We start from the raw sequence: 27,880 nt of genomic DNA on the forward strand, positions 1-27,880 counted from the left end.
TTCTTTTCTTTTTTTTTTTTTCAAGACGGAGTTTTGCTCTGTCACCCAGGCTAGAGTACAGTGGTGCGATCTCGGCTCACTCCAACCTCTGCCTCCCGGGTTCAAGCGATTCTCCTGCCTCAGCCTCCCGAGTAGCTGGGATTACAGGTGCCCACCACCACGCCAGGCTAATTTTTGTATTTTTAGTAGAGATGGGGTTTCACCATCTTGGCCAGGCTGGTCTCGAACTCCTGACCTTGTGATCTACCCGCCTTGGCCTCCCAAAGTGCTGGGATTACAGGTATGAGCCACCGTGCCCAGCCCATGTAGCAGCTTTCAAGCTAGACTGCTTTTAAAATCCAGAGTCCTCAGTCTTACCCCAGAGATGCTTATTCATAGGGCTGAGTTGAGGCAAAAAAAAAAAAAAAAAAAAAAGGTTCTAAGCCTGGGGGCCATGGAGAAACTACCATTCAAAAACAGTGGAAAGGAAGAGGACTTCCCTGACCACCGGTCTAGAGGATGGCATATCCCCTCCCCACCAATCACTACCACTACCTTTATTTTATTTTATTTTATTTTATTTTTGAGACAGAGTCTCACTCTGTCGGCCAGGCTGGAGGGCAGCGGCGCCATCTTGGCTCACTGCAACCTCCGCCTCCCTGGTTCAAGTGATTCTTCTGCCTCAGCCTCCCAAGTAGCAGGGACTACAGGCGTGCACCACCACGCCACCCGGCTACCTTTTTAAACAAAATAAAACAAAAAAAAATATTAACGCAAAGTCTAAAATCGATACCCAAAAACTTGAAGCATCATCTTAGCCCTATTAAGAACAAGGGTATAGGCCGAGTGCGGTGGCTCACGTCTGTAATCCCAGCACTTTGGGAGGCCGAGGCAGGTGGATCACGAGGTCAGGAGTTTGAGACCAGCCTGACCAACATGGTGAAACCCTGTCTCTACTTAAAATACAAAAATTAGCCAGGGGTGGTGGTGCGTGCCTGTAATCCCAGCTACTCAGGAGGCTGAGGCAGGAAATCACTTGAACCCAGGAGACAGAGGTTGCAGTGAGCCGAGATTGCACTGCTGCACTCAAGCCTGGGCAACAGAGCAAGACTCTTGTCTCAAAAAAAAAAAAAAGAACAAGGGTATAGAGAGACGGTCAGGCTATACATAGCCAGACCAAAGAGACAGCAGGTATTCACGACCAGGGCAGATGCATTTAAAAGCTGTTTCCTGAATGGGACCCTAATAAGAGAGGTGGATGTCCTTAGATCATTTTCCCAGCGTCAGAGGAGGGGCCCTAGCCACATTATCCCGCAGTTCACTTTCATTATCTAGAGTGCTTGCTCACTCCGGGGCTCATTTGAAGCTTGATGCAGAAGACACTTTTGGTTTCAGTTCCTTTTATTTTTTTTGAGACGGAGTCTCGCTCTGTCACCCAGGCTGGAGTGCAGTGGCATGATCTCGGCTCACTGCAACCTCCGCCTCCAGAGTTCAAGTGATTCTCCTGCCTCAGCCTCCCGAGTAGCTGGGATTACAGGGGTGTGCCATCCCACCCCACCAATTTTTGTATTTTTAGTAGAGACGGGGTTTCACCATGTTGGCCAGGCTGGTCTCGAACTCCTGTCCTCAAAAGTGATCTGCCTGCCTCAGCCTCCCAAAATGCTGGAATTACAAGCATGAGCCACCACGCCCAGTTGATGTGAATTGAATATTAAACTTACTTTGAAAAGCCGTAACAGCATGTGCCTATTCTGCTGAGCTCCAGGGCCAAGTGTGCAGTTTGAGAGATACTGAGAGAGAAGTGGGGGAAAATCAGGACCTTGGGTGAATGGCTGAGGGAGCTGAGACTCTTTAATCTGGGAAACTTGAGTGAGGAGGCTCTCTCTCCAAATTCCTAATGGAGAGTGACCTGTAGGAGAGACCACCAAGATTTCGTTCACAGAAGAAACTTCTTGTGCTGAGCCCATAGCACTGTTCTAGACAGCTAGATGATACTACGTTAATGGTCACTATATATAACTGTGCACTATATTACTTCAGATAGGTTCTGGGCAGACCCGAGTGACCCTGAAGGAAAACAGACTTGAATTTGAATTCGAGCTCCATATTTATATGGGCTATATGAGTTCAGGCAAGTATCTTAAATACCTACTCAGTTTCTCTTTAAAAAAAAAAAAAAAAAAAAGATGGTCTCATTCAGTCACCCAGGCTGGAGTGCAGTGGTCCAATCACAGCTCATCGCAGCCTCAAACTCCCAGGCTTAAGTGATCCTCCAGCCTCAGCCTTGGAGTAGCTGGGACTGTAGGCAAAAGCCACAGCCCACTCAGTTTCTTTACCTAGGTCATCTTATTTTCATGTGTGTGTGTGTACAAAAATTAAGAAATTAGGGCTGGGCACAGTGGCTCACGCCTGTAATCCCAGCACTTTGGGAGGCCGAGGTGGGAGGATCACTAGGTCAGGAGATTGAGATCATCCTGGCCAACATGGTGAAACCCCGTCTCTACTAAAAAATACAAAAAATTAGCCAGGCATGGTGGCGCACTCCTGTAGTCCCAGCTGTTTGGGAGGCTGAGGTAGGAGAATCGCTTGAACCTGGGAGGCGGAGGTTGCAGTGAGCCGAGATTGTGCCACTGCACTCCAGCCTAGCAACAGAGACTCTGTCTCAAAAAAAAAAGAGACTGAACATAGCACAGACCCAGACCCAGGCACACTCAGCCAAACTCAGTTTCCCACTGTTGCAGACCTTGGTTTTTATAGTTTGGGCTGCAATTAGTGTGTCATTTCAGTATGGCAGAAATGTATTAACAGTTAGTTTAAGCAAAAAGGGGAATTCACTAGCTTACATAATAGAGAAGTCTAGAGGTGGTCCTGGTTTCAGACATGACTGGAGCTTCCATCTCATAGCTGCTTCTCTCTGTGCTGGGTTCACGCTGCAGTCATGCTTGTTTCTTACCGAGAGAGGGGGAGGACAAAGTTGCCAGTTCCTCAAGGTTACATCCTCACCACTTAGCAACCCCAGAGCTTAACTGTTGATTCCAGGGAAGATTGGCCCAATGTGAGATGCAAAGGCCCCCTTTACCCTGAGTTGAATGGGATACAGAATGGAGCTGGTGAAAGGGAATGGGGGTACAGCATGCACAGAACTCACAGCTGGCTACTAGAGGGAGAGTAAAAGATGTAAAGCAAAGTAAGAAGCCAGTGACTGCTTTGTCTTCAAGCCTGGGCCCTGAGCCCTGGTGGATCAATCAAAAACCCTGTTTCTGCTTAAAAAAACAAAAAAACAATTTTATTTGACAAAAGACAAAAAAGTTATTTACAGTAGTTTTTGCTCAAATAATTCAATGGGACAACTGTGCTTCTCCTCCAGGTTTATCTTACAAACAAACCCAAGCAGAGTCTGCCCCACCCCAACACCCCATTTTACATAATGGGGAAATGCCAACCAGAATTCAGCAGCATGGCTCCCTCACCCCTCACCACCCTCCACTGCTCAGTGCACTGTGGGGAGGGAAAATCCCACCTCAGCCCAATACACTTCCAGAGTTCTCTACTACAGGCATCCTGCAGCAGTTGCACCAGACCTGGGCTCACTGACAGCGCTGGGATGGAAGAGGCTGGGCAAATGGCAGCTTCAGTTAACCTGGACGAAGCCATGTTCGTTCTTCCCCACTGGGCCTCAGGAGGGTGAGGATCCCTGATCCCCCTAGGGCACACGGGGAGAGGGCACGGGAGGAAGAAGCCAGAGGGAGGCAACACAGAGAGCCCAGGAAACTTGCCCACCTAGAGAGAGCAAAGCTTCCTCTCCTTCAGCAATCAGTTCACACTCCCACAGCAACAGATGGGCGACTCAGAAGTTGGGGAGCCTCTGTGATGGCTTCAGGGATCTTCCCAGAAAGTACAGAACACATGTTACTGTCTTTCTCCTGGCTAGAACCACCCAAGTTAGTCAGTATCCAGGAACTTCTCCTTGTGCCTGACCTGGTGATTTCAGGAAACTAAAGGCTGTGGTCCTGATCTATCTTTTGGCCCAGTGACGCTACTCAGGACAAAAATATTTTGGCTAACAATAACCTAGGATTAGTGTTTCTTAGGATATATAAAGATGGGGCATATTGTTGTCGAACACTGTCAGCAATGAAACAGCAAAAGAGGCTGGGCGTGGTGGCTCACGAGGTCAGGAGTTCAAGACCAGCCTGGCCAAGATGGTGAAACCCTGTCTCTACTAAAAATACAAAAACTAGCCAGGCATGGTGGCAGGTGCCTATAATCCCAGCTACTCGGGAGGCTGAGGCAAATAATTGCTTGAACCCAGGAGGCGGAGGTTGCAGTGAGCTGAGATCGCACCACTGCACTCCAGCCTGGGTGACAGAGTGCGACTCTGTTTCAAAAAAACAAACAAAAAACAAAAAACAAAACAGCAAAAGAAAAAATGGGGGAGAGGGAGGAGCATAAGACCAATTGTGATCTGTTCACTGGGCAGGGGCCTCTGTAACTCTTAATTTAAAGAAAGGTGAAACAAAGACAACCCCAGCTAGGAGGCTTCTAACCCTTTTCCAGCCCCGCCTTCTCTGAAGACAGTTCCTCGGCAGCAGTGGACACCATTCCTGCTTTCCCCAAAGTTTCCTGCCACCATTGTGGGAAAAGCTGCCTCTCTGGAGGACTTCCTGACCAGCAGATGGCTCACTTTTCTCCCAAGCAGGAGGTGCTGGGAGCTTCTGACATATGGGCCCCTCTAATCCAAGTTCCTAAAAGAATTCAAAACTCAGGCTGCAGGGCAAAAGTGTTCAAGAACAAAGGGAAAAACATTAAAGAAAAAAAAAAATCCATCGCTTCAGTCTAGTTTACTTCCCCCACCCCCCCAAAAAAACTACAATAAAAATTAAAAGAAAAACCAAACACCTTTTGATCTTACCATCTTTCTCTGCTAGGTGCCTAGAAAGTTGAGTCAGAGTCTGCTGGACTGCCCCCTGCTGTGGCTTCCTACCCTTCTGTGCCTGCGGCAGAAAAGCCAATGCGCTCATACGGTTGTTTTTTTTCTCCTGCCTTTTTTTTGGTAAACCAAACCAACGATAAAACAACCATTTGAAATTTCACACTACTGCAGAGACTTAGCTGGTCCCCACAATAAAAATATTCCTTTCTTGCAAAACAATCCCCAGTGGCAGTGGTGGGTCCTTCCCAGCTCACCAGAATGCTATCATGCAGTGCACTCTCGTTCCCCACACCTGGGCTAACTACTGCTGTGAATGCAAACCACAGCAAAAAAGGGCAAAAGAAAACAGTTTAGCAAAAATCTAAACATTCAACTGGAGTCGGTTCTGTTACATCCACTGGGTTCCTCTTTTCTTTTGTTCATGCATATGAACTTGGAATGTCCACACCTGGCTTGACAGAAACAGCACAGGGGCAGCTTGGACCCAACATAGGACTGAATTTGGCAGCTTTCCTGAGCCCAGCCCAGGAAACCAGGCTGGAACAAAGGTGTCCCAGGGATTTTCTGGAGAAGCAGCAGCAGCAGCAGCACCATGCTTGTCTCCGATCTCTTGGTCTCATCACTGAGGGGAGGCCTGGAGAAACGGCAGAGTCAGCAGGGGAGAGGGCCCCCAACACAGTGCAGTGATGCCAGCTGGCGTCTTCCTGCTGAAGACCTCTGGACAGAGGAGACGATCCCAATGTTTAGCAGTGATCCATAGAAAACCCTCTGTATGAAAGGGAACCAAAACGGAAACCCAGGACAGCTGGCTTGAGCCTTGAGCACCCTTCTTGGCAGATGCCTACTGGGGATTTTCAGAGACTAAAGGGATGGGAGTGTGCAGTAATGGGAGTGATGGGTCCTGCTGCTTCTGAAGCTCCATCTCAGCAGCCCTCTGTAGCGCCACCTCCACCAGCAGCTGGAAGCTGCTGAAGTCCTCTTTGTCCTGCTCTGGGGGTGTGGGTGGTGGCGTGTTGAAGAGTCCACCTGTGGGGCTTCCAGCCTCAGCCCTGGTCAGCAGAGTAAGTGTGCTACCAGGGGTCACCAGGGGCTTGGGAGACTCCAGCTCCCCACGCGGGAAAGGGGCTGCTGGCTTTTCCCCCTGGCCTGAGTGAAGCGGCATGGAGCACACAGACAGGGAGAGCACATTGGTGGGGGCTGGGACAGACACAGCCAGCACTGAGGGGCTGCTGCCACGGGGGAGGGCCACATCTGAGGCCTTACCCCCGCGGCGGGAAATGGTAAACTGATTAGGGTCTTTGCCATCCTTCCGAAGCATGTCTGGGAGAAGCCGCCGCCGGGCATTGATGAACCAGTTACATATCTGGAATGAATATACAAGACCGATCAGTTTGCTCAATCTAAAACAGCTATGGGCTGGGCACAGTGGCTCACACCTGTAATCCCAACACTTTGGGTGGCCAAGGCGGGAGGATTGCTTAAGCTCAGGAGTTCGAGACCAGCCTGGGCAACACAGGGAGACCCTGTTTCTACAAAAGAAGTTAGCCAGGTGTAGTGGTGCGCCCCTGTGGTCCCAACTACTTGGGAGGCTGAGGTCGGAAGATCGCTGGAGCCCAAGAAGTGGAGGCTGCAGTGAGCTATGATCGCACCACTGGATTCCAGCCTAGGGAATAGAACAAGACCCTGTTTCAAAACAAACCAAAACAAACAGCTATGAAGCACTTACTATGTCCCAGAACCCCAGAACACGGCAGAAAACACAGAGGTTCATAGTGGGAAGACAGTTAAATAAGAACACGCACCAACCTGGCCAACATGGTGAAACCCTGTCTCTACTAAAAATACAAAAATTAGCTGGGCATGGTGGCAGGCGCCTACAATCCCAGCTACTTAGGAGGCTGAGGCAGGAGACTTGCTTGAACCCGGGAGAAGGTGGTTGCAGTGAGCCGAGATTACACCACTGCCCTCTAGCCTGGGTGACAGAGCAAGTCTCAAAAAAGCAAACAAACAAACAAAAACCCCATGTGGCTGGGGCTTAGAATGGTAACTGAAGGTTAGCTCTTAGGGGGAGGATTTGCTTCTTTATTGTTAAGGGTACTGAGGAGTTATATAAGGGTTTGACGCCAAGGAGCAACCTATGATGTGGAGAACAGACTGGAAGCAGGGAGACAGGGTACTGCTAGTAGTTCAGGTTACGTTAAGGGAGATGGCGAGAGAACAAATGTTTGCTGCGTTTAAGATATTGGAATGGTAGGACCTGCTGCCTGGGTGGATATGGGTGGATGAAGAAGAGAGGGATTGATGCTAAGGGCAACTCATTCCCAAATTTGTAGTGCAGAGTTTCGCTGCAGGCTGGAGAAAGCCACAAAGGCACAAGGGAGCTGTCAGGAAGAAAGTTATTCTTTATTTTTTCCTTATTACTATTTTTTTTTGGTAGAGATGGGTTTTTAGCATGTTGGCCAGGCTGGTCTAGAACTCCTGACCTCAAGTGCCCCACCTGCCTCGGCCTCCCAAAGTGCTGGGATTACAGGCATGAGCCACTGCGCCTGGCCTGGAAGAAAGTCATTCTTATTTTTCAGCAATACCAGGAGTAGTAGCCTCAGCAGAACATGTGCTCAACCAATATCCTTGACTTTTTTCCACATGCTGCTGAGAAAGCTACCACTAACTCTGACCCCATTCCCATCTAGTTGATTGTTTAGAAGCATAAAATTTCTCACCATTAAGTGATATGCATGTGGTTTGGGGGACACCTCTAGCACCCTGCCCCCTATCTCTGGACTCTCTTGAATGGCCCCCAACTTTACAGCTTTCCAGTCTAGCCTCTTTAGTGGTTTTGTGTTCTCTTTCTAAAATGCCATGGCTATCATTCCTGTTCTAGAAAACTGCCATTTATCTCCTACTGCCTACAGGATCAAGTCCAGACTCCAGAGCCTGGACATGAAGACCCTCCCCTGGCTGGGCACGGTGGCTCAAACCTGTAATTCCAGCACTTTAGGAGACCGAAGTGGGCAGATCACTTGAGCCCAGGGATTCGAGACCAGCCTGGGCAACATGGTGAAACCACATCTCTACAAAAATACAAAAAAATTAGCTGTTGTGACAGCACGTGCCATATAGCCCCAGCTACCCAGGAGGCTGAGGTGGGAGGATCACCTGAGGCCAGGGAGGCCGAGACTGCAGTGAGCCGTGATAATGCCAGTGCACTCCAGCCTGGAGAATCAGGCTGGGTGCTGCAGCTCATGCCTGCAGTCCCAGTACTTCAGGAGGCCAAGGTGGGCAGATGGCTTTCACTCAGGAGTTCCAGACCAGCCTGGTCAACATGGCCAAACCCTGTGTCTACAAGAAGTACAAAAATTAGCTGTGTATGGTGGTGCGTGTCTGTAGTCTCAGCTACTTGCGAGGCTGAGGTGACAGGATCAATTGAGCCCAGGAGTTTGAGGCTGCAGTGAGCTGTGATTGTGCCACTGTACTCCAGCCTGAGTGACAGCGTGAGACCTTGTCTCAAAGAAAAAAAAAGTCGGTCGAGCGTGGTGGCTCACGCCTGTAATCCCAGCATTTTGGGAGGCCGAAGTGGGCAGACCACGAGGTCAGGAGTTTGAGACCAGCCTGGCCAACATGGTGAAACCTCGTCTCTACTAAAAATACAAAAATTAGCCGCGTGTGGTGGCACGCGCCTGTAGTCCCAGCTACTTGGGGGGCTGAGGCAGGAGAATTGCTTGAACCCGGGAGGTGGAGGTTGCAATGAGCCATGACCACGCCATTGCACTCCAGCCTGGGTAACAGAGTGAGACTCTGTCTTTAAAAAAAAAAAAAAAAAAAAAAAAGTCAAGTTGGAGCTTCTCACCTTCCTGCTGCTCTTCAAGGCTTCTTGCTCATTCAAATATTATTTGAGTGCCTGGCATATTGGGCCCAGTTCTCAGTGCTGGGATGCCTTTGCGAATTAAACAGACATGCACTCCACCCTGTGGAGCTTACAGTGCACCTCGTCATGGAGCCTGACGATCAACCATTAGGTGAATAACCACCAATAAGCGCCAAAAAGAAACAAGAATAAAGGGGGGAATGGCCGGGTGCGGTGGCTCACGCCTGTAATCCCAGCACTTTGGGAGGCCGAGACAGGCGGATCACAAGGTCAGGAGATCGAGACCACCCTGGCTAACACGATGAAACCCCGTCTCTACTAAAAATACAAAAAAAATTAGCCGGGCATGGTTGCAGGCGCCTGTAGTCCCAGCTACTCGGGAGGCTGAGGCAGGAGAATGGCGTGAACCCGAGAGGTGGAGCTTGCAATGAGCCGAGATCCTGCTACTGCACTCCAGCCTGGGCAACAGAGCGAGACTCCGTCTCAAAAAAAAAAAAAAAAAAAAAAAAAAAAAGAATAAAGGGGGGATTATAAAGATAAGAGAAACTCCCATAGCTAAGGGTTCCGGAAGGCTGAGACGTAAGGATAAGGAAGAGCCAGCCATACAGAAAGCTAAGAATGTTCTAGACAATTCCAAGGAAAGGCCTTGGCTGTGGGGTTCTCATCTGCCCTCCTTCACCTCTATGGTCCTCCAATGCAACGGAACTGAGGCAGGAAAGGGTTGGCTTAAGGAACCAGTGAATGGTAGCTGATGAGCTCAGAGGTGGACAGGGCTGACAACTAGGCCAGAGCACCATGGAAAACCATTAAGTGGTCTAAACAGTGGCTTGACTGAAATTTCACACTCTAGGTCCTTCTTCTGGTCCTGTCTTTTCTCCTAACCTAGCTAACTGCAGCTGCATCTATTCCACAGGTGACTCAAAGACAGCACCAGGCTGTCAGGCTGGAAGGCTCATAGACAGGGTAGAGCCAGAGGCTTCTGTGGCCCTTCTCTCCCATTCCATTCCAGCCAGGAGGGGCCCTGGCTCTGGGGTTCTTATTTGCCCCTCTTCACCACTATGGTGCTCCAATGCACACACATACCAACAGGCTTCAGTGGACGCTGGCTGAGCTGAATCCTGACTAGGGCTGTAGGAAAACCCTAAAGAGAGGAAGGGCTTAGCAGGGTGTGGTGGTGTGTGCCTGTAGTCCCAGCTACTCAGGAGGCTGAGAGAACTGCTTGAACCCACGAGGCAGAGGTTGCGGTGAGTCGAAATTGCGCCACTGCACTCCAGCCTGCGTGACAAAGCAAGACTCTATCTCAAAAAAAAACAAAAAAAGGAAGAGCTCAACAGCTGGGTGGGATGAAGGAAGGGAACAAACTTATTCAAACACCTTTGATAGCAGTGGAGTCATGCCAGCCACCTCACTTGCATTATGTTTAATCCGCATACAAGCCTGGAGGGTAGAGGGCAGTCTCCCCAAAGTACTAGAGAGAACTGAGCTCAAAGAGAAGAAAGCTCTTGTCCAGTCACACATCCTCCCATGGCAGAGCTGGGATTTAAAACCAGGCCTCCTGGCTTTAGGGCCTCCACTGCTTTGCTGTGCTTTTTTTTTTTTTTTTTTTTTTTTTTAAAGACAGGGTCTCACTCTGTCACCCAGGCTGGAGTGCAGTGGTGCAATCACAGTTCACTGCAGCCTTGACCTATTGGGTTTAGGTAATTCTCCCACCTCAGCCTCCCAAGTAGCTGGGACCACAGACATGTGCCACCACGCTCAGATTCTTTTTTTTGGTATTTTTTTGTAGAGATGGGGTTTCACCATACTGGCCAGCTGGTCTCGAACTCCTGGACTCAAGCAATCTGCCTGCCTCAGCCTCCCAAAGGTATGAGCCACCGCGCCCAGCCAGCTTTGCTGTTACCTTTCCAGAGGAACAAAGGGGATAGCTGAGTAATAAACATCATGATCCTGATAGCAAACATTTGAACACAAAACACATCAGGTGCTTTTTTTTTTTTTTTTTTTTTTGAGACAGTCTCACTCTGCTGCCCAGGCTGAGTGCAGTGGCGCGATCTTGGCTCACTGAAACCTCAGCCTCCTGGGTTTAAGAGATTCTCCTGCCTCAGCCTCCTGAGTAGCTGGGATTACAGGTGCCCGCCACCATGTCTGGCTAACTTTTTTTTTTGTATTTGTAGTAGAGACGGGGTTTCACTGTGTCAGCCAGGATGGTCTCAATCTCCTGACCTCGTGATCCACCTACCTTGGCCTCCCAAAGTGCTGGGATTACAGCCGTGAGCCACTGCGCCAGGCTTTTTTAAGTAGAGATGGGGTTTCCCCATGTTGGCCAGGCTGGTGTCGAACTCCTGAACTCAGGTGATCTGCTCACCTCAACCTCCCAAAGTGTTGGGATTATAGGTGTGAGACACCACGCCTGGCCTCAGGCGCTATTCACATTTCGTATCTAATTATTCATTCAATCTCAGCCTATCAGACAGGTTATATGATGATCTCCCCTGAAGAAACAGATCGGAGAGGTTCAGAAACTTGTTCAAGGTCACAAGTGCGAAAGCTGGGTTTGATCCAGACAGCCTGGTTCTGGGCAGCCACCCCACTACCAGCTGAAGAGTGACAGGGAGACTTCCTTGCACAGGAGCAGTGCCTGTGTCCTTCTCTCCCTCCCTCCCACAGCTGCCTTCTCCCATACCTGTGCTGCAGGAGTACACTGCCCCTCTCCACCTCAGCCCTGGATGCAGGGGAAAAATGGTCAGGTCACAGTGACCTGGGTCAAGCAAAGGAAGGAGTGTTGTTGAGCAGGCGGTCTCAGGGAGGGCAGCCTGGGCATTCCTCAGCATCTGTGTAGGCACCTAGCCCCTAAAGGCACGTCCCACTTTGGCTGAGGGTTCAGAGAACAGAAAAACACCCCTCCACACGCTCCCCCACAAGACTGTCCTGTCCAGAGCACTTGGCAGCCTAGCATCTGTCTGTTTTGTCTTCTTAGCCCAGAAAAATGCACAGCTGGACAAGGCAAGGCGGGGGGACTGAGTGGCTGCCAGTGCCCCTTCTGCAGCCCCTTCCAGCTGCCTAACCTGTGCCTAAGTCAGGAAAAGAACCTGTGACTTGTCCCCACTCAAGGTCCTTGGAGAGATGGTAGGAAGAAGGTCAAAGTGAACTCTGTGATATACATGGCAGAACATAGGCTGGGGGACCTGAAAACCAGTCTCTACCATAAAACAGGGCTCTATCTGAAAGGCTACTGAGGGACAAGGGAGGAATCACTGTGGCAAATGGGGGTGGGAGGAACACCAGGAGGCTGACAAAGGCTGTGATGCTGGGAGCAGCAGCTAATGAATGCAGGCAGAAACCCTCTCATTTTCGTGTCAAGGAAGCGAAGGCACTGAGGGGCCCTTCCCAAACATCATGGTACAACCATTCACGCTGGGACTGCCATGTCCAGGTGCTCTTAAAGGCAGCTCTCTGTTAGAATCACCTTAGGGGAGATTTTTTTTTTTTGGGGGGAGATGGAGTCTCACTTCTTTGCCCCAGGCTGGAGTGCAATGGTGCGATCTCGGTTCACTGCAACCTCCGCCTCCCGGGTTCAAGCAATTCTCCTGCCTCAGCCTCCCAAGTAGCTGAAATTACAGGCACACGACAACATGCCCAACTAATTTTTGTATTTTTAATAGGGACAGGGTTTCACCATGTTGGCCAGGCTGGTCTCAAACTCCTGACCTCAAGTGATCCGCCCGCTTTGGCCTCCCAAAGTGCTGGGATTACAGGCAGAGCAACCACACCCAGCCTGGGGGAGATTTTTAAAGACTGTTAAATAGTGATTTCCCCTCTGCTTTATTGATCTAGTGGGGGTGAGGGGTGGAGTTGGCAGTGTGTTTTCAGACCAGCTACCCAGAAAGTCTGGCCACCCAGACTTAGGAACCAATGGTTTAGCCTACTGGTTACTTGTCCTTGCAGGCCAAGCCCTTTATTTAAGCCAAAAAGCTTACACAGAAGTTCAAAAAACATACACACAGATGAAAGGCCTTGAGATGGGGAAAAATAGAAGTTGCTTGTGGGAAGAATCAGAGGGCAGCTAGCTTTGGAGCCAGAGGAGAGCAGCTCCTACATCCCTGGCTGCCCTGGGCGCTAGGCCAGGACACTCCTCCCCCAGCTGACCACTACAGCCTCTGCACCAGGTTCCTTTCTCACCCAACAGCCCTTGCCAGGGGGACTGCTGCCCCTGCCCTGGTATGGGCTTTGGGAAGGCTTCCCTCAGGAAGCTGCATATGAAAGGAGTCCTGACAGCCAGGAAGCAATGGGAAGGTGCCCATTCTACCACTGTGTACCCAGCACAGAGTCCCGGGCCTGGCACGTGGTATATCCCCAACCATTGTTACAGTAAAGGAATGGAAGAACCAGAACCCTGCCAGGTAGCCATAGATCTGGTCCAACCAATAAATTGGGCTTAAGAGGATGTCGAAGGGACCTGTGAAAAGCCTTTACAAACGACTTCTTTTTCCCTAACCCTCCCAACTGCTTAGCCCCAGGGAAGTACCAGCAAACCAGTTAGTTGAGTCATTGACTTGCTAATGAATTGCTCCTGGGAGGGTTAAAGGAGACAATCAAAAGAGATGCCCCCAGGGAGAGATAAAACAAGCTTGGCAAAATGTTGATACTTGTTCAAGCCGAGTGACTGGTGCTGGTGGTTGATTATTATATTCTCTTACTTTTGTGGAGTTTTTTTTTTTTTTTTTTTTTTTTTAAAGACAGAGTCCCGCTCTGTAGACCAGGCTGGAGTGTGGCATGATCTTGGCTCCCTGCAACCTCCACCACCCTCAGGTTCAAGTGATTCTCCTGCTTCAGCCTCCCGAGTAGCTGGGACTATTTTTAGTAGAGACGGGGTTTCACCACATTGGCCAGACTGGTCTACAACTCCTGGCCTCAAGTGATACACCCGCTGCAGCCTCCCAAAGTGTTGGGATTACAGGCCTGAGACACTGTGCCTGGCTTTTTTTTTCTTCTTTTTGAGACAGAGTTTCACTCTTGTTGCCCAGGCTGGAGTGCAATGGCACGATCTCGCTCACCACAACCTCCGCCTCCTGGGTTCAAAAGTGATTCTCCTGCCTTAGCCTCCTGAGTAGCTGGGAGTACAAGCATGCGCCACCACGCCCAGCTAATTTTCTATTTTTTAGTAGAGATGGGGTTTCTCCGTGTTGGTCAGGCTGGTCCTGAACTTTCAACCTCAGGTGATCCGTTCGCCTCGACCTCCCAAAGTGCTGGAATTATAGGTGTGAGCCACTGTGCCCAGCCTGCGTTCAGCTTCTATAGATATTCTTAAATGTCCTTAATGGAAAATGAAATTAAAAAAATTAAATACAGGAGGCCGGAAGCAGTGGCTCACGCCTGTAATCCCAGCACTTTGGGAGGCTGAAGCGAGCAGATCACCTGAGGTCGGAAGTTCGAGACCAGCCTGGCCAAGATGGTGAAACCCTGTCTTTACTAAAACTACAAAAATTAGCTTGGCCTCGGCCGGGCACGGTGGCTCACGCTTGTAATCCCAGCACTTTGGGAGGCCGAGGCGAGCGGATCATGAGGTCAGGAGATCGAGACCACGGTGAAACCCCGTCTCTACTAAAAAATACAAAAAATTAGCCGGGCGCGGTGGCGGGCGCCTGTAGTCCCAGCTACTCGGAGGCTGAGGCAGGAGAATGGCGTGAACCCGGGAGGCGGAGCTTGCAATGAGCCGAGATTGCGCCACTGCACTCCAGCCCGGGCGACAGAGCGAGACTCTGTCTCAAAAAAAAAAAAAAAAAAAATTAGCTTGGCCTCTCCGTCTGGGAGGTCTACCACGGAGGCCAGAAGCAATGTGGGGGCTGGACGTGGTGGCTCATGCCTGTGGTCCCGGCACTCTGGGGGGCGAGGCGGGTTGATCACTTCGGGCTAGGAGTTCGAGACCAGTCTGGCCAACTTGGCGAAACATGAAGAATACAACAGACAAACCAACCAACCAACTCAATGACAACAAAACAGGTCTACCCTGGAGTCATACTCTAATTTTTTCTATTTTCCTCCCTTTCTGATCCTTTATCCCACTTTCTTTTTCTTCCTCTTCCTTCTCCCTCTTCTTTGTCAAATAGAGGATTGAGTTATTATCACTGATCCATATAAAGTCCCTCTCTCATTTATTTTAACTCCCACCCCCATTTCTATTCCCCGACTTCCCATGTGCAACCTTCCTAATATGTTTGATACGCATCTTTTTGTTTGTATGTATTTTTAGAAAATGTTTATTGTTTTTGTATGCAAAAAAAATTAATAATAAAAAAAAAAAAATTAGCTTGGCCTGGTGGCAGGTGCCTGTAATCCCAGCTACTCGGGAGGCTGGGGCAGGAGAATTGCTTGAACCTGGGCGGCAGAAGTTGCAGTGAACTGAGATTGAGCCACTGCACTCCAGCCTGGGCAACAGAGTGACTCCGTCTCAAAAAAAAAAAAATAAAATAAAAATTAATAAATACAGGAAAAAATGATGCTCCCAGGCTTTAGGCTATTTTTCATGATTAGGAGACATTACATTTCCTTACTTCTGCGGTCCTGCCTGTTGACCCTTCTAACACTTTATAGTCCTTTTCTGCCACTTCATTTACTGAGCACCTACCTACCAGATACCAAGCACTATGCTACACTAGGGCTGTAACTACGAACAACACTAGGTCAGTGCTCTCCACACCTCTAGAATTTGGTGCAGTCTAAAAGCAGTTACAGTTTAGTGTCTCAGTGCTCTGACCTCATCTATCTGCTGTGAGAGCATACGGCTCCTTTAGGGACTGGAAGCCTCCTGGTCAGGGGTGGGAGGAAAATGATCTGGGGAGGTGGATCAATGTAGTGGGAATGTGGGGGACCAGGGTTGAGGTTCAAGATGTAGACACACGGTCAGGTGATGTCATTAGGCTGGCAAAAGCCATTGAAGGTTTTTTTTTTTTTTTTTGAGATGGACTTTCGCTCTGTTGCCCGGGCTGGAGTGCAATGGTGCAATCACAGCTCACTACAGCTTCCGCCTCCCGAGATGAAGCAATTCTCTTGCCTCAGCCTCCCAAGTAGCTGGGATTACAGGTACCCGCAACCACGTCCAGCTAATTTTTTTTTTGGAGACAGAGTCTTAGTCTGTTGCCCCGGCTGGAGTGCGGTGGTGCAGTCTCAGCTCATTCCAACTTCCGTCTCCCAGGTTCAAGTGATTATCCTGCCTCAGCCTCCCAAGTAGCTGGGATTACAGGCACACAGCACCACACCTGGTTAATTTTTGTATTTTTAGTAGAGATGGGGTTTTGCCATGTTGGCCAGGCTGGTCTCAAACTCCTGACCTCAGGTGATCCACCCACCTCAGCCTCCCAAAGCGCTGGGATTACAGGCGTAAGCCACTGTGCCTGGCCTAATTTTTTTATTTGTAGTAGGACAAGGTTTCACCAAGTTGGCCAGGTAGGTCTCCAACTTCTTACCTCAGGTGATCCACCCGCCTTGGCCTCCCAAAGTGCTGGGATTACAGGCGTAAGCCGCCGGGCCCAGACTTTTTTTTTTTTCTTTCTTTTTAGAGATAGGGTCTCGCTCTGTCACCTAGGCTGGAGAGTAGTGGCATGATTGATCATAGCTCACTGCAGCCTTGGAACTCCTGGGCTCAAGAGAGTCTCCCATCCTAGCCTCCCAAAGTGCTGGGATTACAGGTATGAGTTACCCTGCCAGCCCATTGAAGGTTTTTTTTTTTTTTTTTTGAGACAGAGTTTTGCTGTTGCCCAGGCTGGAGTGCAGTGGCGCGATCTCACTGCAGTCTCCTCCTCCTGGTTCAAGTGACTCTTGTACCTCAGCCTCTTGAGTAGCAGGGGTTACAGGCATGTGCCACCATGCCCGGCTATTTTTGTATTTTTAGTATTGAAGACGTTAACCATGTTAACCAGGCTGGTCTCAAAACACCTGGCCTGGCCTCAAGCGAACTGCCTGCCTCAGCCTCCCAAAGTGCTGGAATTACGGGCATGAACCACTATGCCTGGCCTGAAGGGTTTTAAGTTGGGGAGTGATAAATGATTGTGATCAGATAATGATGGTTTAGATGAGGGTAGGAAAGAAGCCAAAACCCTGAAATATTTAAGGAGTATATGTACAGGAGCTGGTAATTGACCAAATGAGCTGAGGGGCAATGAGCTAATTGGGAGGAGTTACCAGACAGGTGTGCAGCTGGGGCTGACATGGGATTCATGGTCAGTTTCCATCAAGGAGGGCTGGGTGGTCCCCACTGCTCTTAACTCCTGGCATGACTCTAGAGCAGGTGGCCACCACGGGTCCCCTGCCTCCAGGGGATGCCTAGTCTCCTTTCCTTACACTCACATTTCTCCAGGTGGGACCTGTGGATGTGTCACCTTGAGGGGTTCGCCAGTTCTCTAGAAGGATGTTTGGCTTTGGGTTTCCATTTTCATCACCAGTAGGAGCACTGGGGCCTAAGACCATCCAGATCTACTCTGCTGAGTCTGTGCCTTTGTCACACCACATCCTGCAGTGCAGTCAGCAAAGCACCACCCACCATTTTCAGTTAACACAGTCAGGTGGAATGTCACGGTTTTTACATTTATCTACTTTGGAAACAGTTTGATTTTAAGGTTAGGTATAAGAACAAAAGCAAAAAGAAGTGTTTTTTTCTTTTTAAATACCCAGTTTTATGTTTTACCTAAGTGATGTGATAAAAATGATTCAAGTTAACATCTTGCGGGGAGATGGGTCCATGAAAAATGTTTTATTTTTTTATTTTTTGAGACGGAGTTTCACTCTTGTTGCCCAGGCTGGAGTGTAATGGTGCGATCTCGGCTCACCGCAACCTCCGCCTCCTGGGTTCAAAAGTGATTCTCCTGCCTCAGCCTCCTGAGTAGCTGGGAGTACAGGCATGCGCCACCACACCTGGCTAACTTTGTATCTTCAGGAGAGATGGGGTTTCACCATGTTGGTCAGGCTGGTCTCGAACTCCTGACCTTAGGTGATCCGCCTGCCTCGGCCTCCCAAAGTATTGGGATTACAGCCACGAGCCACCATTCCCGGCCGAAAAATGTTTTCTTTAAAAAGATGGGCCAGGCACGGTGGCTTACGCCTGTAATCCCAGCACTTTGGGAGGCTGAGGTGGACAGATTACTTGAGGCCAGGAGTACAAGACCAGCCTGGCCAGCAAAAATTAGCTGGGCGTAGTGGCATGCGCCTATAATCCCAGCTACTCAGGAGGCTGAGGCAGGAGAATCACTTGAACCCGGGAGGCAGAGGTTGCAGTGAGCTGACATTGCACCACTGCACTCCAGCCTGGGTGACAGAGCAAGACTCCATCACATGCACACACACACACACACACATATATAAATAAATAAAAGGAGTTAGTATATTTCTCAGGTTTGAGAAAAGTGTCCCTGACAAAAAGCAATTCCAATAGAGTGTAACGAATGGTTTGACAGGACAGGGTGAAGTGCACTGGGAATATAAGCAGCAGCCCCAAACCTAGGCTGTAGATCAGTTTGGACTCTATCCTGAGGGCAGTAGAGTCCAGGAGTGCCTGGCCCTATCAGATTTGGGCTTTTGTGTTCAAAATAATGGATTAAATGAACAAGGCTGAAGGCTGAAGGCTGAAGGCAGGGAGACCCACAAAGAGGCTGTCTAGACACTCCTCGAGGGTAAGAATGTGTCTGGATCCTCTCTGGGATCCCAACTCCACACAACTCCATGCTGAGGAGGTACACTGTGAGATGCCATGCACTGCTGGGCACCCAGGATCAGCCCAAGACTTTGTGCCTTAGGCAGAGAGATGAAGCTGAAAACAGTAGAAACACCCACTGTATGCCAAACACTGACCAGTAGGTGTTTTTTGTTTTTTGTTTTGTTTTTGAGACGGAGTCTTGTTCTTGTTGCCCAGGCTGGAGTGCAATGCCACCATCTCGGCTCATCGCAACCTCCGCCTCTCGGGTTCAAGATATTCTCCTGCCTCAGCCTCCCAAGTAGCTTGGATTACAGGCATGCACCACCACACCTGGCTAATTTTTTTGTATTTTTAGTAGAGATGGGGTTTCTCCATGTTGGCCAGGCCGGTCTTGAACTCCTGACCTCAGGTGATCCACCCGCCTTGGCCTCCCAAAGTGCTGGGATTACAGGCGTGAGGCACCGTGCCTGGCCTTGTTTTTTTTTTTTTGAGACAACATCTCACTCCATCGCCTAGTCTGGAGTGCGGCGGTGCGATCATAGCTCACTGCAGCCTCCACCTCCAGGGCTCAAGTAATCTTTCCTCCCACTTCAGCCCCCCAAGTAGCTGAGACTACAGGTATGTACCACCATGCCCAGCTAATTTTTTTGTTTTGTACAGATGGGGTCTCCCTATGTTGCCCAGGCTGGTCTCAAACTCCTGGGCGCATGCGATCCTCCTACCTTGGTCTCCCAAAGTGCTGGGATTACAGGCGTGAGCCACTGTGCAGGGCCCCAGTGAGCCTTGAATTCTTCTTCTCGTCCCTTCCTCCCTACACTCATGAAAGTGCTACAAACACCTCCCTTTTTTCAGATGAGGGAATAATGAGGCTCAGAGAGAAGGCAGTGACTTGGCCAAGGTCCAGGCTTCCTCTTGTGGAGAAGATGGAATCTGAGTCAGGATCTGTAACTTTAGAGCCTTTCTCATACAGATACTTGGATTAACCATTGCCCAGAGTATAAAGTCAGGTGACAGGAGTTCTGAGGGCTGAAATACTTACCATGTCTCTACATGGAAGAAAGATAGGAGCTGGGAAGACGTGGGAGGTTCAGAGTGGGATAAGGGAAGGAGGGAGAGACAGCACCAAAGGTTGGAGTAACAAGCTATGAAAGGACAGAGGGGGAAAGAGAAACAGGGGAGCTTGTGGGAGAGGTTTGACTGGCTCAGGAAGGGAGCAGTGGGGGCCAGCAGGGCAGGGCTGGCCTCTGGTATTAGGCTAAGGGCCTACTGTGTGTCTCCAGGAAGGGGAGAGGCAAACTGGAGCCAAAGCAATGGTGGTCCAGGGTCCCCCGCCTCTGCTCCAGGAAAGCAGAACAAAGACACCTGCGGGTCAGCAATAGGCGCGATTCAAAGGGCACAGTACTTTGCACTCTGACAAAAAGGGGATAAAGCTATCTTTTGAGCGTGTTCATGTGCATGGTTTGCAAAGCACTTTCACATCCAGTTCTGAATCTATTTGTCACAACAGATCCACTAGGCAGGGGAGGACTCTGTGCACCCCCTGCCCCTTTACAGATGAGGAAATCAAGACGTGAGGCAGAACTGGATTATGAACACAGAACCTCTGACTTCTGCCCTTTCCTGGACTGTGATCCTGCCCCATCTCTTAACCACACTGCAAATCACAGCTGCCCCTTTCAACCAAGTCGCCGTCCAATACTGCGCTGGGGCTGGGGGCCGAATCCTAGATGCTCGATGCCTTCTCATCTTCCCTTGGCCTCCAAAGTTAATGATGACACCTAAACTTTGACAACATTAAATTCCTTGCCTCTTCAGAACTATCCAAAGTCTGGGCCGGGCGTGGTAGCTTACGCCTGTAATCCCAGCACTTTGGGAGGCTTAGGCGGGCGAATCACAAGGTCAGGAATTCGAGACCAGCCTGGCCAACATGGTGAAACCCTGTCTCTACTAAAAATACAAAAAATTAGCTGGGCATGGTGGCAGGCACCTGTAATCCTAGCTAGTTTGGGAGGAGAATCGCTTGAACACGGGAGGTGGAGGTTGCAGTGAGCCGAGATCACATCACTGCACTCCAGCCCGGGTGACAGTGCAAGACTCCGTCTCAAAAAAAAAAAGGACTATCTAAAGTCTGAAATTGACCGCAGCGACCCTATTTCATTGTCTTCCCTTGAGACAGGGAGAGTGGGTGTTCTCCCCTAACCCAAGAAGAAACCGAAGCCCAGACAGCGAAAGTGAGTGGCCCAAGACCACAGTGAGTCAGTGACACGGCTGGAATAGGACTAGAACCCAGATCCTCCTGCCACCCCCTTATCCAGATCCCCTCCTTACTTGCAGCACTGACAGGTTGGTCTGTCCAGAAAGGCTCAGCTTCTCCTGCTCTGAGGGGTAGGCGTTGTAGCGGTGCAAGTACAGCCAGTCCCGGAGGATCTTCACCGACTCCTTGGGCAGGTTCCCCCTGCGCTTCCTTTTGCCCGCCAGAGAGAGGAGGCCTTCGTCCTCACCTAGATCACTGTCCGACATGGTGCCTAGGGGCTAGGCTGGACCTTGGGTAAACCTGGGACAAGGGACACAAGGGATGGGAACATCATTAGCATGTACCGCCTTTTCCTAGTCTCCAAACACGCTCAGCATTACCTGAGCCTGCGACACCAGAAATTGGGTAGTTGCAATTCAGAATCTCAGGCCATAACACAGCCCGAGCAAGCTAAAAGGGATGAGTCCAAAGTTCCTCCACTTCATGGAACAGGTAGGTGACTACCGAATGGCAGCTCATTCACAAGCAGGACTCAGACTGGAAACAATTACAGCTTCTACTGAGGTCTACTGTTCTCCATGTTCGGTACTAAGCATTTGGTTTTTTCTTTTTTTTTTTTTGAGACAGGCTCTCACTCTGTAGCCCAGGCTGGAGTGCAGTGGTGCCATCTCGGCTCACTTCAACCTCTGTCTCCTAGGTTCAAGTGATTCTCCCACCTCAGCCTCTAAGTAGCTGGGATTACAGGCATGCACCACCACGCCTGGCTGACTTTCTGTATTTTTTGGTAGACACAGGGTTTCATCATATTGGCCAGGCTGGTCTTAACTCCTGGCCTCAAGAGATCTAGCAGCCTCAGCCTCCCAAAGTGCTAGGATTACAAGCGTGAGCCACCATGCCTGGCCTGTACTGAGCACTTTACATGTTATCTCATTTAATCATTACAATTCCCCAATAAAGGAGAAGCTATTATTATCATCATTTTATAGATGAGGTAACAGAGACTAAGAAAGCTGCCCAAGGCCTGCGCAGTGGCTCACACACACACAAAATACAAAAATAAGCCAGGCATCATGTTGCGCACCTGTAGGCCCACCTACTTGTGGGACTGAGGCAGAATTGCTTGAGCCCACGAGGTCAAGGCTGTAGTGAACTGTGTTTGTGCCACTGCACTTCAGCCTGGGTGACAACAAAATAAAAAAGGTCTCAAAAAACAAAGGCCGGGCACAGTGGCTTATGCCTGTAATCCTAGCACTTTGGGAGGCCGAGGCAGGCAGATCACAAGGTCAAGACATTGAGACCATCTTGGCCAACATAGTGAAACCCCGTTTCTACTAAAAATACAAAAATTAGCTGGGCATGGTGGCGCATGCCTGTAGTCCCAGCTACTTGGGAGGCTGAGGCAGGAGAATTGCTTGAACCTGGGAGGCGGAGGTTGCAGTGAGCCGAGATCGTGCCACCGCACTCCAGCCTGGTGACAGAGCGAGACTCCATCTCAAAAAAAAAAAACAAACAAACAAACAAAAAAAAAACAAAGGCCGGGCACGGTGGCTCACGCCTGTAATCCCAGCACTTTGGGAGGCCGAGGCGGGTGGCTCACCTGAGGTCAGGAGTTCGAGACCACCCTGGCCAACATGGCAAAACCCCGTCTCTACTAAAAACACATACACACACACCCACACACACACACAAAATTAGCTAGGTGTGGTGGCACACACCTGTAATCCCAGCTACTCGAGAGGCTGAGGCAGGAGAACTGCATGAACCTAGGAGGCGGAGGTTGCAGTGAGCCGAGATCATGCCATTGCACTCCAGCCTGGGTGACAGAGCGATTCTCTGTCTCAACAAAAGAAAAAAATAAATAAAATAAAATAAAATAAAAATTAGCCCAGTGTGGTGGTGTGCCAGTAGTCTCAGCTACTCTGAGAGGCTGAGGTGAGAGGATCCTTTGAACCCAGGAGTTCAAGGCTGTAGTGAGCTATGATCACACCAGTGTATGTCAACCTGGACAACACAGTTAAGACCCCGTTTTCAAAAATAAAATAATAAAAAAAAAATGCCATGTGCTGTGGCTCACACCTATAGTCGTGGCACTTTGGGAGGCCAAGGCAGGTGGATCGCTTGAGCTCAGTAGTTCAAGACTAGCCTGGGCAACACGGTGAAACCCCATCTCTACAAAAAATACAAAAATTAGTTGAGCATAGTAACACATGTCTGTGGTCCCAGCTACTCTGGGGGCTGAGGTGGGAGAATCGCTTGAGCCCGGAGGCAGAGGTTGCAATGAGATGAGATCACACCACTGCACTCCCGTCTGAGAGGCAGAGCAGGACCCTGTCTCCCTATCCCCCCAAAAAGTCCTAAAATTGATTATAGTGATGGTTGCAAACATACCAAACCTGCTGATGAGTATACTTTAATGGGTGAATTGCATGGTATGTGAGTTATATCTCAATAAAGCTGTAAAGGAAAAAAATCCCACCCCCAGGTTAGGATAGTGAAGTTGGATTTGGACCAGGCCTCTCCCTACCCCCTCTTGTGAGCTGTATAGCGTCTTGCCTCCTAGGTCTCCCAAGGCCCAGTGAGAAATCTGGAAACTACAGGTCACCATGATCCTGCAGCAGTCCAAGTAATATTTAAGGAGCACCTACTGTGTACCTTGCAGTGAGAGAGTTGAGTCATTTCTCTACTGGTTGCTTCTTGGACATTCTCCTTTGTCAGGCCCCTTTGGCCTGGTCCTAGACTCAACCACTCAAAATCTAGATGAATGAGCAAGGCGCACCCTCCACTTGGCACTGTAACCTTGGGCAAGGATCCTCCCCTCTCTGGGCTTGAGTCCCCTCTTCACCTGTCAAATGAAGGAAGGATTTTCCCTAGATAACCCAACTCAGCTGCTCAGCCCCTGGACAAAGTTCTGTTTCACACATGCAACGAAGATTTTCTCTTTTTTTTTTTTTTTTTTGAGATGGAGTCTCGCTCTGTAGCCCAGGCTAGAGTGCAGTGGCGCAATCTTGGCTCACCGCAACCTCCGTCTCCCGGGTTCAAGCAATTATCCTGCCTCAGCCTCCCGAACAGCTGGGATTACAGGTGTGTGCCACCACATCTAGCTAATTTTTTTTTTTTTTTTGTATTTTTGGTAGAGACAGAGTTTTGCCATGTCGGCCAGGCTAGTCTCCAACTCCTGACCTCAGGTGATCCGCCCGCCTCGGCCTCCCAAAGTGCTGGCATTACAGGCGTGAGCCTCCGCGCCCAGTCAGATTTTCATTTTAAAAGCAAAAGTTCTAGGCCAGGCTGATGCCAGGATCTCAAGGCTCCTCCCTTCTCAGCCTTTTAACAGCTCCCCAGCAGGCCGGCCAACAGACTCTGGCATCTCCCAGGTTTTGTTTCCTCTTCTTGGACCTGAGCCCAGATCTCTGGGCTGGCTAGGCCAGGCTTTCGAGGGAAGGGTCTACCCTTTCAGTCAGGCCACCTGGAGGTGAGACAGGCACTGGTTAGACGTGCCACTCCTCAGAGAGCACCACTGCAGGCTGCTTTCTGAGGTCAGACAGCCATTTCTAGGTGACCAGGGCAGCTGGGATCTGGGCTCAGTGATGCAGCCCTGGCCGGCTGTGAGAAGTTTACTCAAGGTTATCTGTACAAATTCCACCCTGGCTGCCAGCCAAGTCTGTCTGCAGGGTTCCCCGGGTGGGCCCTGGGGAATGACCCCTCAGTCTACACAAACTTCTCCACCTCGGTGTTCCGAAACCCAGGGCCATCTATAGTCTGGGAGGCTTCCCACATATGCACCCCACACCGCACCCAGACACACTCACGCCAGGCAATTAACCAACAGCGCTAGGATAACTGGCCCGAACTCATCGCTCAAGCCCTACAAACCCTAGGGTTTTCACCGACACATACAGCACTCACACGCACAGCTTACAGACCCCAGGCCTAGCACGAACAACTGTGACCCACACAACTAGTCCAACTTCTGTACCCGCCCACCCACGAACTCCAACCGACCCAGCTACCCCCGATCTCTCCGACAGGGAAAACTCCAGGCATCATCACACTAACAATCAGTTCTACCCTCAGTGACCTGTGGCAGCACCCCCTCGACACAACATCCCGTGCACCCTCCTACAGACTCCCACGACGCCACCTGCAGCCACTCCCGCACCAACTTTCTGACAACTCCCCTAGCTCGGTCCCGACACTCCCCCGGGCCGCGCACTCACGCCCGCATTCCCAGCAGTTCAGACAAAGCGCGCAACCTCCCCCGCGGCCCAGACCGAGTCGGAGCACATGGCTCCTGGGTCGGCGAGGAATCGCCCGGCGCTTGGGGCGCTTGCACCCCACAGTCCCCACACCCCGGGCCGACTCCGCGCACCAGCTCCCGCGCGGGCCCGCCATCCCGGTGGTCTGTGGAAGAAAGAAAACTCACGTGTCTGTCCCGGGGCAGGAAAAAGTTTGGTTCCCACCCCCTTCCCCGGCAGTTCGGGGCTGGCCGACTCTTCGGGGCGCGGGGACGGCGGAGCGTGCGCGCTCGGCTTTGTGCTCCGAACTGGGCCCGGAGGGGGAGGGGAGGGGAAGGGAGGGGAGGGGGCTGGGCTCCCACCTCCGCACCGCCCCCCCCAGCCCCTGCGCCCAGACTCCATGTTGGCCGCCCCCTGCACCGGAGACTGCGCGCTTCTCCTGCGAGAGGCTCGGATCACCCTCGGCCTGCCTGAGGGTCCCGGCGCGAACAAACTTTCTCCGGGGCGCCGGCCCCACGCGCCCCGCTTCCTTGGCCAGCCTGGGAGTGACAGATGCCTCGGAGACAGACTTTCCTTTGTTCCAAAGGAAAGGGGAACTCGCGCGGGCTCCCCAGGGCCCCCCCGCTCCGGGCCTTCCCGCGGCCCCCACCCCCAGCTGTCACTCTCGGCCGCCCCCTGTCCGGCTCGGCGGCGGGGGGGCCCTGCTGGCGGTTAGCAACGTGCACTTTTGAAACCAAACAAATCCGTCCCCCCGCGCGCTCACTCAGGTCCGGCGCAGGATCGGCCCTCTCCTGGGGTGGGATCCTATGAAGCTGGGCCCCCCACCAGGGCCCCGAGCGGGCTTCCTCCCAGGGGCTGGAACAGCCCCCCACCGGCCCCCGGAGCGCAGCGCCGTCGGGACTCACAAACGCCCCCCGGGGGCCGTCGGGACTCACAAACACCCCCGAGCTCACACACCCCCAACCGCACGCGCCAGGACGACGCCCCCTCCCCCGTCCGGCCGACAAAAAGAAACTTTCCAAGTTGTCCGCGCGCCCCCACCCCCATCTGGCCCTCTTCTGCTCCCTGCACTGACTTTTCCCAGCGGCTTGCGGGTCCACGCGGCCTCGGGCTCGGCGCGGGGCGTCCCGGCGGGGAGCGGGGGGCGCCGGGGGCGCGCGCCGCGTACCTGCCCGGCCTGACACTCGGCCTGACAGCTCGCGGCTGGAAAGCACCTCGCGGCCTGACGTCAGATCCCCTCTCCTCCCCCCGCGCCCTCGGCGCCCTCCCCCACCCGCCCGGAGGGAGAAAACAAACTTTGTGCGGAGCGCTACGAGCTGCGCCCACCCCCCGCGGGGCGGGTCATCGGCGCCGAGGGGCTTCGCCCCGCCCAGCGCTCCCGGAGGGGGCGGGGCCGCGGGCACCTTCTTCCTGCGCCCACCCCGCCCTCAGGAATGTTGCATGGCCTCCCCATAGCGGCGGTGGGAGCCTCGGCCGGGGAGAGCCCGCTCGGGGGCAGGAAGTGGCCCGGCCCTCCTCGTGGAGGGCGTTTCCGGAGCGCCTACTGTGCTCCTTGCCGGGGTGGGGGTCGTTACCGAGTGGGAACTTCTGCAAATCCTGACTTTTGTCAGTTCGCGCCCCGCACAAGATGTCCTGCCGGCGGTGCGATTGCTCCCGTTGCTTCGAGGGGAAACTGAGGCCAGTTAGTCCGGGCACTTACCCGCAGCTAGTTAAGGACTAGACTCTGATGGGGACGCCTGTTATGACCTCAATGGCCTGTAGAATCTTGGAGGCCGCCTCCGACCTAAGCCCAAAAAGCACATGGTCGGGCTCACAGGAGGCGGCCGGAGGTGAAAACAGCCAACGCTTTACAACGACGCTGTGCGGGGCACTTCGTGTGTGTCATCCCGTCTCATCCTCGGGTGATGGGGTATGTGTTGTGCTTTGTAAGTCTCTGGCTTACTCATGAGCCGCAGAGAGGTTCTTGATTTGCTTTTGTCACACAGTCAACCGGTGTCATTCAGACCAGGACGGTCGGTAGTGAAGCCTGATCCCTTACCCCTTGTGCCCGGCCTTAAACGATCAGTCCAGGAGCTCCCGGAGTTCCTGTCTGGTTTCTTTTTCCTCTTCTGCCAGTTACACCCTACTCCAGAAGGTTTACTTTTTTTTTTTTTTTTTTGAGACGGAGTCTTGCTGTGGCCCCCCAGGCTGGAGTGCAGTGGCGCGATCTCGGCTCACTGCAAGCTCCGCCTCCCGGGTTCACGCCATTCTCTTGCCTCAGCCTCCCGAGTAGCTGGGACTGCAGGCACCCGCCAACACGCCCGGCTAATTTTTTGTATTTTTAGTAGAGACGGGGTTTCACCGTGTTAGCCAGGATGGTCTCGATCTCCTGACCTCGTGATCCGCCCGCCTCGGCCTCCCAAAGTGCTGGGATTACAGGCTTGAGCCACCGCGCCCGGCCCATCCAGAAGGTTTTCCTTGGCCTCCCCCACCCCAGTCAGTACACTCTTCCCCTCCCCCCGCTCCCTGCTGTGGGTACCACATACTGTGATATTTCTGTTAACCAACCTCTTAGGGCATCCCCCCACGCCCCCCAGCCCTGTACCCGGACACGGCTAGGCCCAGATATCTGGGGCCCTTGAGCTTGGAAATCGCTTTGAAAACAGCTTTTGGACTTAATTACCCTTTAGCAATGGAGAACTCTAGAACAAACTCTTAATTTTTTCCAAACAAGCTCTAAGCCAATCAGAATGCTGATTAAAGATTGTTAAGGTTTCACCTGGACACCCCGTAGAAGCCAGACTTCCTGCAAATGTTAAAAACCTCCTCACGGCAGCGGGTGAAATGTCAGTGGCACTGCCTATTGCTCTCCATTTCAGACAGGGAAACTAAGGCCCAGAGTGTGGGTCAGAAACAATTTTTTTGGCCGAGTAAGTGGTGCTCCCCCCACGGC

At 51.5% G+C, this 27,880-nt stretch overlaps 1 protein-coding gene across 8 annotated transcripts; it reads right to left on the bottom strand.

The window, feature by feature from the left end:
- Nucleotides 1-3,236: 3,236 nt before the first annotated feature.
- TGIF2 (TGFB induced factor homeobox 2) lies at nt 3,237-27,147 on the bottom strand. Of its 8 annotated transcripts, XM_063633811.1 has the most exons (4): nt 26,245-26,438; nt 23,369-23,558; nt 20,791-21,016; nt 3,237-6,275 (listed from the first exon to the last, which is right to left on the bottom strand). In XM_063633811.1, the coding sequence occupies exons 3-4, from the start codon at nt 20,980-20,982 to the stop codon at nt 5,754-5,756; spliced, it is 714 nt and encodes a 237-aa protein (XP_063489881.1). In that variant the 5' UTR covers nt 20,983-21,016; nt 23,369-23,558; nt 26,245-26,438; the 3' UTR covers nt 3,237-5,753. The 8 variants fall into 8 exon arrangements, with proteins under 8 accessions (XP_063489881.1, XP_063489882.1, XP_055121146.1 ...); XM_063633812.1 differs by lacking the exons at nt 23,369-23,558; nt 26,245-26,438 and adding an exon at nt 26,648-27,147; XM_055265171.2 differs by lacking the exon at nt 23,369-23,558 and having other exon boundaries at nt 26,245-26,429.
- Nucleotides 27,148-27,880: the final 733 nt, after the last annotated feature.

Source organism: Symphalangus syndactylus, chromosome 24, assembly GCF_028878055.3.
Source record: "Symphalangus syndactylus isolate Jambi chromosome 24, NHGRI_mSymSyn1-v2.1_pri, whole genome shotgun sequence".
Taxonomy (NCBI): domain Eukaryota; kingdom Metazoa; phylum Chordata; class Mammalia; order Primates; family Hylobatidae; genus Symphalangus; species Symphalangus syndactylus.